Below are 12,496 nucleotides of genomic sequence, written 5' to 3' on the forward strand. Positions count from 1 at the left end.
AGAGACAGAGACAGAGAGAGAGGTAGGTGTCATTCATATGTAAGAGCATCACATTCAGTCATATCTTGTGGAGTCAAAATACCTTCCCATCTGGCAGAATCCTGTTCATCTCTCAAAATCAACTCAAATTCCACCTCCTCCCTGAAACCTTCCTTGACTTTTCTACTCATATTAACCTTTTTTTTTTGAGTTACTACTTATTTTTATTCATCTATTAAATTAATGCCCAATTAATTTAATTAATTAATGTCCAATTAGTTAAATTAATGTCCAATACTTCAAGTGTTATTTTTATAAAAGTTTATTATCTGATAAAATAGAGCCACGTGACTAAGTTAATCTACCTGCTCAAAAATCCCTGCTCCACTGAAACCGCCAACAGGAAGGAAAGAGAGCTAGACACAGAACTCCTCCCAATTTATCCTGTCTCTGTCAACACATAGTAATGACAAGAAGTGAGTGGGGTTCTGGGAATTGTAGTTTTTCTGGGGATTGTAGTCTTGCTGGAATCATAGTTTTTTAGGGTAACAGATTCTAATTTCACACTATAGCATAACATATAACATAACAATAATGTAATATTGTAATGGTAGAAATTTTAGGCTTCTGGGAGAGGTTATGAGCACTGTAATGGTTAAAAATGTGGCTACAGGATTTATGTAATATTGAACAATGGCCGCCAAGGAATTTACTTATGAAATTCCTAAAATTAAACACTCACATCAGAATGAAGTTTATGGAGGTTTAATCACACTGGGAGTAGGGAAAAGGATAGGGAGAGAAGGAGAGAAGAGAAAAGGGAAAGGGGCTACTCAACCTCTGACCAAGGCAGAGGGAGTTTTAGGCCCAAAGGCCCAGGTGGAAAGAATCAGTCCTTAACTCACGTGAGTGATCTGAAGGAAAGCTGTCTGCGGGGGTCCTCTCTGTTCAAGCTCCTAACACCAACTGGCCTCTAGCTCTCTCCACAGGAAGTGAGCGAATCTCAGAGGCTGTTCCCTACCTCACTTCCTGTGTCTCACAAAATCCAATGGTTGGCTCTAGCTTGGCTTAGGACAGCCCAGGTGGGCAGTTAGTTATTTCTGATTTGTCATTGACTAGCGCATGCCTGTGTAGTGTGGGTGTGCACAATTTTTGGGTGCTAGACCAAGATGGAGACTTTTAAAATTCACAATCCTCCCTGATGATGACTGGGAGACTAGTCTCCCCAATTGATCACTAAACATAAGCATACTGCACCCCCAAAATTTCTAACTGTAAGTGTATACAAAAATTTTTTCCCACTAAGAGGAGAATTATAATAGTTGTAAATATGGGGAAATAGAAGGGAGAGAAAGACAGCAAACCAATGTTTTGCTGGGCGCATTGACAAAAACCAATTAGGGGGCAGTCCCCATGTAGTTTATCATTATGTAATAAATCATAATAAATGTGCTCATCCGAAAGAAACAAAAAAATCACATTAGCTATATCCCAAAATCTTTCTCATCCTTTTCTCCTCTCCTTCCCACCCTCTCCAAGAAGAGAGGTAATATTATATAGGTTGTACAAATATAATCGTATAATACGTAACTCCTTGTTTGTCATATTATGAGATAAAATATACTGTTTATACTAGAGAAAAATTCATGGAAGAAATCAAGTGAAAAATGCAATGTTTCAATCTGCATTCATTTTACATGTATATATTGCAGAGTCACTCATTTGGTACTTATTCTATCAACAAACGTTGCCTTATATTGGTAGATTTTCAGGCACGAATCATCTTCACCTCAATGAGACTGTAGGCAGGGACCATTGATTACGCTTCTTTACAGTATCCCATGGTGCCTGGCCTCGTGCTTTATGATAGAATTCACAACTAGAAAGGATGGCCCCAAAGGTTATTCAGTCTCATCTTTTCATTTTCAGATGAATGTTTTAAACAAGGAATAATTAACAGAATCACAAATAGAATTCAAGGACTCAATAAAAGTCCAGGGTTTTTGTTGTCCAATCACCCCGGCCCCCATCCATTAGACCACAGTCTATTCCCTGATCAGTCACATGTATTGATTGCATCTCTGAGATCTATATCCAGCAAATCAATGAAGTGTCCTCGATTTTAAGTCAGGGAATCCAAGTTCAAATCTTGCCCATCATCTGTGTGATCTTGGGCAAGTCATTTGCCCAACTGTGGATCTGTTTCCTCCTCTATTAAAATGAGCAGTTTGGACAAGGCAGTCCCAAAAGTCAATTAAGTTTTGAATTATTTGATCCCATGATCTATGAGGAGTCGTTCAAGACTCCAATGGGATGAGAAGGGCATACAGTAAAATGCCGTTGATACCCTTGCAGGGTGGGAGGAAAAGGAGGGGCTGAGATCAGCGTTAGCGGAGAGATCGCCCTAAGAAATGAAATTGGAGTCTTTGAAGGTATCCAGGCCAAATATTCATTACTGTTTTGCTCAGCTGTTGAAGGCATGAAGGCACTTTCTTGCAATATCCAAACCAAAATTGAATCTTCTGACAAGCAAGCTGAATTAAAAATCTCATGCTTCACTTCCTAGCTGTGTGACCCTGGGCAAGTCACTTGACCCCCATTGCCTAGCCCTTACCACTCTTCTGCCTTGGAGCCAATATACAGTATTGACTCCAAGACGGAAGGTAAGGGTTTTACAAAAAAAAAAAAAATCTCATGCTTGTCTTCATGAGCCAACAAGAACTTTTACAGCACCTTCTATGTGTCAGGGACTGTGGCAAGCAGTGGAGATTCAAAACCCAAAAGATCAAACAGCCCTTGCTTTTAGTGGGCTTATAACTGATCAGAGAAGATGCATAGCACCATATATAGGATGAAGGGAAGGTATACAGGGTATCCCAAAAGGACATTTAGGGCAGTTTTAAGCTATTAAAACTCGGTTATGCCTCTGATATTGTCAAAAATGATTTTTTTAATTGAAATGAAAAAAAAATAATTAAAAATTTTTTAAAATTGAAATTAAAAAAATTTTAAATGATTTTTAAAAATAAAAATTTAAAAATTGATTTATTTAAAAAATGATTTATTAAAGCTAAAAAAGTGCCCAAAGATTTTTGGGACACCATCTCTACACCATGTTTAAATTTCAGATAGTGATGGAGGCTGGGCACAGGGACTTGGGAAGATCAGGAAAGGTTTCCTGTGGGAAACGTGCTTGAAGGAAATGCAGCTCTCCATGAGTCAATGGTAAAGCAGGAATGCATTATGGCCATGGCCAGAGGGAAGGAAAAGGGAAGAGGGAAGATGGCGATCTGAGCTGCATGTGAAGAACCAAGAGAGGACCAGTTTTTCTAAGGAGTAAAGGTCATGAAGGCAAACTCTCATAAGATCTCTGAACACAGGGACTGTCTTGTGCCTCATTTTGTCCCCCCCAGTGCTTGGCACACAGGAGGTGCTTCATGAAAGCTTTTCATTTGATATTCCTTGATAGAACTATGTCTAGGGGAGAAAGCAGCGACGTACCTGCAAAATACAGCTCATGATATCAGAAGCAATTTTCGCATGGGGTGTGTCCTCATCTTTTCCTGATGGTCTGAGGTTGTGCTCCAGGCAGGACTCCCAGAGAGCCACGAGGGCCTCGCCATGCTTCTCGATGGACTCAGTCTCCCTGATGGCTGTTGTAATGCGACTGATACAAATCTCAACCACGGCTTGGTCATCGCCATTGGATTGATAGTCCTATTTAGAAGGAGAGCAGGGATTGAGCAAATCGTTCTCTTAATCCCACTGGCTGCCAGCCACAGGGAGACCATGCCTTTGGACTATTTCTAGCAAACGTATTTTCCCCCTCATTACCGAACACTCAAGGGCTTTGTGAGCCCCTTGGGGCTTACCACCTGGAATTTCTAGCCACATTGTCAGTGTGGGGTCACCTAGCTCTGCAAAGTATGTGCTCTCTGATGAAATGATTGAGATCCAAGTCAAGAGCACTGGGGAGAACAGGAAAATGGGCCCTGATTGAATGCCTCCCCAAATTCCTCAAGAATACTTCAGAGATGTGAGCATGATTTAGTGTCATGGAGATCACAGCTAGATTTTAACAAATTCTGGGCAACCTTCACCCTAACAACTGTCTTCCCAAAGAAACTCTCTTGGCTTCCCTGAGATTCCTAGCTCCAATCCTGTTTTTATCTCTTCTCCAGTGAGTGGCCAAAGGTAGAGAAGCAGAGACAAAACCAAAGCTGGGGGAGGTCTTTTTCTTCTGTTTCCTAGAAGCATGCCTTTATTATTACATAGAGATATCCAGCAAAACCATTGGGCTTTGGGTCTACCTTATATCAAGTTTCTCAGTGATTCAAAACAAAATTATCCAATGGCTAACATTAGACTCTAACTATACAATGGTGTTGGAGTAAGGTTGATGATATTGCTTTTGATTTAGAATTAAAAACTCCTACGTGGGAATATACTATAATCCATATCTTGACTTTGGCCATTTTCTCTATTTCCTATCCATGGAACTCTCTTCCTTCTCATTGAGGTCTCTTGTGTCTTCCCATGTTTCCTTGGAGTCTTGGTTAAAGTCCTACTTTCTATGATAAGAAGAGTAGACATGTAATACATCTCCCTTCAGGGGGCAGCTGGGTGGCTCAGTGGATTGATATCCAGGCCTAGAGAAGGGAGGTCCTGGATTCAAATCTAGCTTCAGATACTTCCTAGCTGTGTGATCCTGAAAAAATCACTTAGCATAACCCTTAGCGCTCTTCTGCCTTGGAAGCAACACACAGTGTTGATTCTAAGACAAAAGGTAAGAGTTTAAAAAGTATACCCAGCTTCACCTTGCCCAGCAAAGCCCTAGTAGCAAAGGTGGAAAAAGCTGGGGCAAAGCAACCATTGCATCAGTGATGTCTTAGCAGGACATGGGCTACCCACCCTCCTCGAATCCTAGGTCTGCAAAGAGGGGAAGGAGATGCATTTATGTCAGCTCCTCCAGCAGGCCAACCTTGGTTGTTATAGTTACACAGCATTGTGGCAAATGCTGCCCGGGGCAGCTAGGTGTTGCAGTGGATGGAATGTCAGGCCTGGAATTAGGAAGACTCACTTTTATGAGTTCAAATCTAGACTTAGACACTAACTAGCTGTGTCTTTCTGGACAAGGCACTTAATCATACTTGCCTCAGTTTTCTCATCTGTAAAATGAGTTGGGAAAGGAAAAGCCACTCCAGTATCTTTACCAGAAAAACCCCAACTGAGCTCATGTAGAGTCAGATGGAACTGAAAGGACCAAACAACAACCAAAGTTCTCAGTGACAAAAGCAGGATAAAGAAAGGGACATTCCAATGAGGGCTTGTCTGTTTTAAGTGAATCATCCATAGTAGCTTGGGAATCCCCAGTATATAGGAGGGACTGCCTCAACTTCTTTCTCAAGATCCCTGGGGCAGGAATACTGAGTTAATAGGCAAATGATACAATATCCCATAGTCTGATAGATCTGCCTGTGTGTGTGTGTGTGTGGCATCTTTGGCTATTATGCTGGTTCACACCCAGTTGGAAGGATTCATTACTTCCAGTCTCTCCACTCTCCGATCCATCGCTCACAAAGTCACTACACTTTTTTTCTAAGGTGCAAGTTTCACTATGTCCCTCTCCTGGTCAGGTAACTTTCAGGATTCCCTACTGACTTTAGGATAAAATACATATTCCCCACCTCAATATTTAAAGCCCCCCTCAGTCTGCCTCCAGTCTGACCTTCCTACACTTTACATCACCATCAGCCCATTCTACTTATGCTACCAAAATGTGAGCTGGCTCTGCATCTCCTGCCAACGTGCCTCTCCTGGAGTTTACTCCATTCCCATCCCCTCCTTTTATCATCCCTTGGCTTCGTTCAAAGTTTCAGCTCCTGGGCTACCTCCACCAAGAAGCCTTCCCTAGCCCCGAGAAGGGAATGCTGTCCTTCCACAAATAATCACTGTTCCCTGTGTAAGTCACTTGACATGAAGAGGTGCTTCTTCCAAAATCACATCATGTAGATTCTAACCTGGCTCTGACTTGGATTCTCATTAAATCAAATAACACAAATTTTATGAGAATTTCTGTTCAGTGACAACACAATGTTCCCCATGTAACACAGTGAACAGAGATGCTTGTTAAAAAGGGAAATGTATGTGTGCTACTTCAAATGGGTGGCTGCTCTCTTCATCACACAAGAGAAAGGGAAACCCTGTTTAACAGTCTCAGGGGGGAGGTTAAGGCTTAGGAGTGAGTTGACCAAACTGGCCAAACACTTGACCTTGCAATGAGGGCTTTCCAGATTTCACATTCCAGGACACACCCTGTTCTCGCTCCCTAACTAGAGAAAGAAGAAGGAGAGAGATCATATGATCATAATTCTAGGGGTAGAGGAAATGGTGGAGGATATTTAGTCCTATCCCTTCATTTTACAGGAAAGGAAACTGAGGCCAAGAGGGATTAAGTCTTCCAACCTCTGAGACCAACTTCTATCAAATATGCCAGACTGCCTTTCAGAGACATAGAAACCAATATAGATATAGATGATATAATGATAACGAGAGACAGAATCAACTCTTGGGGTTTTTCTGGGATTTGTGGACTCCTAAGTCTATGGATAGATTTCAAAGAGACTGTGAACTTGGACGAAGGAAAAAAAATGACATTTTTTAAATTTTCACTCTAAGTGCAATTTAACATTCTTTTCAATTATAAATGGAGGCAAGAAACAAGATTCTGAGAAGGGGTCTACAGGCTTCATCAGACTGCTGCCAAAGGGATCCATGTTTTTCACACACACACACACACACACACACACACACATACACACACACACAAGATTAAGAATCTGGATGTTGGGATTTTAATGAATAAAGATGAACATTGGATCAGCATCCATGGAGATTAGAATCAATAGCCATTTTAAGTTGGGGAAATGTCAAACTCACTAAATATTGTTAGAGATTTTCATGTTTACAGTGACCTATGAAGTTGAGAGCAATTCTTTTTTCAAGATGAGAGTATGGGTGTTGGTATGGTCAAATAGGATCAAGAATAAACCCCAGTCACTGGTAAGTAGTGTTCAAGGGTAGAGGGAGATCATGGATTCCCTGACATCACATCTCAGAGACCCTACTTCTTACCTTAGCCTTAATTAATCTTCTCAGCTACCTGGAGAGCAGAGGGGTCACTACCAGGGGTTCACTGGCAGAGGGGATAGTTATGATCTGAGGCAGAACAAAGTAGTGTGCAGGGATGAGTCCTGAGAATCAAAGCGCTATGATGCCCTCAAAACCTTCTTTGAGATGGTCAAGGAAGCAAACAAGAATCCTTTGTGGTAGGGAATATGAATTCAGTTTGAAAAGGATCTCAGTATGGCTGCTATTGTTTACCTTTCATGTGGGACTTGTAAGACACAGACTATTATATAGCTCACACACACACACATGCCCATGAGTGGCTTGCATTGTAATTTGGCACATCCCATACACATATCAACCTCATTCAATCCGTCAAGGGTCTATGACTTCATAGGTGTGTAGGGTTTTTCCAATTATACAGGTTGGACCACCTCTGCATCTTAGAGGGTCTTCATGACCTGTTTGGGGAAAAAATAATTCATCCTCTGATGGCCAGCCCTCTGCTGATGAATGTCACATGGCTAGAGATTTGTTTTTCAGAAAACAAACATGGAATCCATTATCAGGCATTTCCATATTGCTAGAATAGGACCACCCAGAGTTTCTGCTTCATTCTCAAAGTCTTTGGAGAGCCAGTGTTGTCTCCAAGTCCAGATGAAGCAATGGTGGGGGGGCACTTGAGCAGACAAATCATCTGTCTCCCTCTCTCCCTCTCTCTCTCCTAATGAATAGAGATAAAGAAAGAGATCTATACAACACGGTGAGGCCATATGATACAGCAGATAGACAATTGGCCTTTGTATTCTGCAAGAGCCAGGAACAAATGCCACCTTTGACACACACTGGCTGTGAGTCCCTGGGCAAGGCAGTGAACTTCTCAGCATCCCTTGGGAATTCTCTGAGATTATATGTTACAGAGCAGCTGCTTATCTCCACTGATAGCAGTTTCTTCATTGGAACTTCCTTATATCAATGAAATTGCAAGTCCCAGGAGGCCAGGGATTTTGAGAACACTATCTGGAAAGACAGGCTGAACAAAGGGTCTCTCTGTTGCTTCCAGTTATAGTAGTGACCGCTATCTGGACCTGGTCAGAGGAGCTCCCTGTAGACCTACCGGCCAATCTCGGCCAAGTAAAGGGGACTGTCAGCACCCAGGCAGCAGAACTCTCTGATTGGCAACTCTCAGGGTGCCAAGCAGTTAGTTTTGTGGCACAGTGGATAGAGAGCTGGTCCTGGAGTCAAGAAGCCGCAGCCTCCTGAGTTCAAGTCTGACCTCAGTCTCTTGCTAACTGAGTAACCTCGAGCAAATCACTTAACTCCTATTTAAATGCCTTTGTTTTCTCATCTGTAAGATGAGCTGGAGAAGGAAATGTCAAAATACCCTGGTATCTTAGCCTAGAAAACCACAAATAGGACCATGAAGAGTTGGACGTTGCTGAAAAATGAAATTGGCCAATGACTAACCAAAGAACCTTCAAACAACTGCCTACATGAGAGCTATGGGCTCTCTAGGGTCAGTCTAAACCATTTTGCATGAAGGGGACTGGTCTAGTTGGATGGAAGTCTCTGTTTGAGAGGACACATGGCAGGGATCTTTCTAGGGCTTCCCTAGCTGCTGGAAACACATGCTCTCAAGAGGTAAGCTTTCTCTCTGGAATCTTGGGGATTCCTGATTTGGATTGTTGGACTAGTTGCTAGATTCAACAAGACAACTGACTCCAACAAGCACTTTTTTTTTTTGACCAAAAATGCTTTTATTTTTAATCCAGGGTTTAAATTAGGGAGGATCTGAAAACGTCTCTAGTCCACCTCACCCCTTTTTTGAGGGGAGTGGTGGTTGATCCAAAATGGGGGAAGTCAAGAAACCCAGGCCCAGATGGCATCCAACAAGCACTTATAAGAGTAAGCACCTGGTATGTACCTAGTTGGGGCAACTAGGTAGTACCATATTGCATGGCATGCTCGGCCTGGAGTTAGAAAGAGTCTTGTGGGGGGCAGCTGGGTAGCTCAGTGGATTGAGAGCCAGCCCTAGAGACGGGAGGTCCTAGGTTCAAATCTGGCCTCAGACACTTCCCAGCTGTGTGACCCTGGGCAAGTCACTTGACCCCCATTGCCTAGCCCTTACCACTCTTCTGCCTTGGAGCCAATACACAGTATTGACTCCAAGACGGAAGGTAAGGGTTTAAAAAAAAAAAAGAAAGAAAGAGTCTTGTGGAGTTCAAATCTGAGCTCATACACTTACTAGTTGGATGACCCTGGGCAAGTCACTTCACCTTGATGGCATTCGTTTTCTTATCTAATCTATAAAATTAGTTGGAGAAGGAAATGGCAAACCACTGCAAAATCTCTGCCAACAAAACCCCAAATGGAGTGATAAAGAGTGACACAAAGGAATGACAACAAAGGTACTCAAACACCATGGCTGGCCTGAGAATTACAGACAAAAATGAAAACAGTATCTGACCTAAGAGTGGATCGATCAGTGCTTGAACCATGCCTGCTTTTAATGTCTAGGATTTTGCTGACTCTTTTTGGATGTTCATGGGAGTTGACTCACAGTGTCCTTTGACAGGGTGGAAAGTAGCTGCCCATATGTGGGTGCCAGGATTTGGTTTCCTGTTTTATTTCTTTATTACTACTTTGTCATTCTGTTTAATCATATACTTTTCACACTGAACTCATGAATCATCTAACTTGGCTTTAGGGAACATTCATTTGGGGGCTATGGATTTGCATAAATGCTGACCCAGAGAGGATCTTGAACTGGGAATAGTTTTTAGGGGGCCACACAGAGTAGGTCTCTAGGACTGTGGTGAAAGTAGAATGTAGACATGGCACAGAATGAGCTCAATTATGTTGAAAATGCCAAGCTCTGTTCCAGGGCTCACCTCACTGGGTGATGACAGAAGGTGTCAGCACTGGGGATGAAGAGGTGCCATTGTTTCTGTCCAGGTCAGGTCCTTAGGGAGATGACAAAGCAGCTTTCTCCCTATCCCCATCAAGATCTCACCCACTTCTGAAATGTACCCAGCAGCTCAGGAATAGTAAGTAGGTCCTGAAAATGAATGACCTCTAGTGAGTCTACTGGGCTCTAGGGAATTCCAATGTGAAAAACGAACAAACCACCTTCCCTTCTTCCACCATGTTCAGTCGCCATTTTGTTGATATGTCATGATTTAAAGCTTAATCCTTTACAGAGCTGAAAATCAAGGGCTCCTTCAGCCAACTTGTTCCCAGTGGAACAGGAAGGAAGCAATGGCTAGAAAACTAGCAATATTCAGAAAGTAGAAACAACTGGCATCTCAAGACAAATTAACTTGATTAATGTTGTGGGAAGAAATGTGGAAAAATAATTGCTGTCAAGACATTACCTGGGAAAGGGGAGCATTTGGACCATTCCTTAATTGGTGATTCAGAGTATTCATGGCAGCCAGTGAGAGCACATGGAGAGCTTGGATTGTTGGCTGCCAACAGCCCTTTGAAAGGTCTCTTAACTGTAACCTAAGCAAGAGCTCTTATCTTGGAAAAATATACACATTTGCTAATTCTGGGCATCATGGTTTGCTTTTGCCTTCTGTCCTTTGCCTATTTGGCACTTCTGCCAACTGTGGGCAAACAACATTGAGCTAATTGGATACTAGATGGTTTGAGCATTCTAGCTTTTGAAGCACAATGATGGGATGATGCAGGAATGACTAAAAAGCCAATGTCAATCATGGGAGCTCAGCAACAACTTCATTTTTCTTTTCTTTAAATAAAAATTTCTCCCATGTCCTTAAATACTCATTGTTACTTTTCCAATACTTTCTTCCCCATTTTCCCATCCACTTATACCAAGTGGAAAGAGTGCTAGATTTGGAGTCAGGGAGCTGGGTTCAAATCTTGGATCTCCCTACCTGTTCCTGAGTGAGTTTTCTATACCTCTTTGGGTCTCTGTTTCCTCATCTGGAAAACAAGGGGATTAAACTGGGAAGCACCATTCAACAATGAAAAGAACAATGGATTTTAAGACTGAGGACCTGAGCTGAAACCGCACTCAGCCACTCGTTTCCTGTGGGATATTGGTAAGGCCCATTTCATTTCTCTTGGCCTTGGTTCCCTCACACAAAATGAGAGCACTGGACCAGCTGATCTCTTATGATTCTAACCAAGTTTAAATTCTATGATTCCATAACTAGATAACTTATTTCAGTTCCTTTGATCTCTAAATCTTTGAAGTAAAATTAAATTCAGCAAAGCAAACTAATACATGCCTGATAATGCATGCCTCATCCAGCAACTAGAGTCCACTACTTCCCTGTCAAGAGGAGGGAGGTAGACATCTCCATTTGTCCTTTGAAGTCCTAATTTGTCACTATATTAATCAGCATTCTGCTGTCTTTAAATCGTGTTTCTCTTTACATTGTCAGTCATTTTCTTTAGAAAGTGCTTTTGAAATGTATTTTGTTCATACGGGGAGAGGAGGAAGAAGGATGATGAATAAATTTAGATCATTTTATATATATGTAAATGAAATGTCGTACTGAGAAGGAGAGAACTCAACAAGATTAAAAGGGCACAAGGAAGGAAGGATGAACCAGCCACTGGTGGCCTCTTGCCTCTTGCCCTCTTGCCCCAAATGACCATGTATTCTTTTTGTAATTATTTTCAGTATATTTAGATATATATTTCAGTATATTTAGAAATTGGCTTGTCTTACTATGTAAGACTAATTATACAAAGTAATGAAGGCATCAGGACAATAAGACAAGACAGATAGACTATAAGCTTCCTGAAGGAATTTCCCTTTTTTTTGTATAGCCTCAACAAAGTGTTTGGCGCAGAGTAGGAGTTCAAGAAAATTTTGTTGATTGATTGAGCAGAAAGGCAGAAGAAAATGTGAAGGAGAGAATCTCTGTCCCTAAACACAGTGTGTAGCTGCCACTTTGGCTGATGGGAAGATTATTAGATGTGCCATACATATCTTAAACTCAGGTCCAAAACAGACTTCAATATCTTTCCTCCCAACCCCTCCCCTCTTTCTACCTTGACTATTGCTTCCATTCTTCCAATCACTCAAGCTTGTAACCTAGGGGTTACCTTTATTTAACTCTTCACTCTTTCTTCCCCCCTACTTCTTGCCTAGACAACTGCAAGTTTACTGGTAGGTCTGCATGCCTCAAGTCTCTCCACACTCCAATTCATCCTCCATTCAGCTGTCAAATAATTTCCCTAAAACACAACCATATCAACATTCCACCTCTTCTTCCTAATTCAATGAAGTCCAGTATCTCCCTCATAAATCCAGGATTAACATTCTCTGTTTAGCTTTAAGTCTTTTATAACCTGGTCCCTCCATACCATTTTAGTCCTCTTATCCCTTCCTCCCCTCCTCCTTGGACTAACT

The 12,496-nt window shown here is 41.9% G+C and overlaps 1 protein-coding gene across 5 annotated transcripts in view; it reads right to left on the reverse strand.

Annotated features, from left to right (window-relative positions):
- The window catches only part of VEPH1 (ventricular zone expressed PH domain containing 1), a 232,780-nt gene that overhangs the window by 202,588 nt on the left and 17,696 nt on the right, over nucleotides 1-12,496 (reverse strand). For 4 of the 5 annotated variants that reach the window (XM_007502316.3, XM_001363287.4, XM_007502315.3 and 1 more), the window contains one exon: nucleotides 3,481-3,696. In XM_007502316.3, the coding sequence (XP_007502378.2) occupies nucleotides 3,481-3,696 (216 nt within the window). Of the gene's footprint in view, nucleotides 1-884; nucleotides 1,208-3,480; nucleotides 3,697-12,496 lie in introns of those variants that run through there. The other variant, XM_056807612.1, reaches the window with a different exon arrangement.

Source organism: Monodelphis domestica, chromosome 8 (genome assembly GCF_027887165.1).
Source record: "Monodelphis domestica isolate mMonDom1 chromosome 8, mMonDom1.pri, whole genome shotgun sequence".
NCBI classification, from domain to species: Eukaryota; Metazoa; Chordata; class Mammalia; order Didelphimorphia; family Didelphidae; genus Monodelphis; species Monodelphis domestica.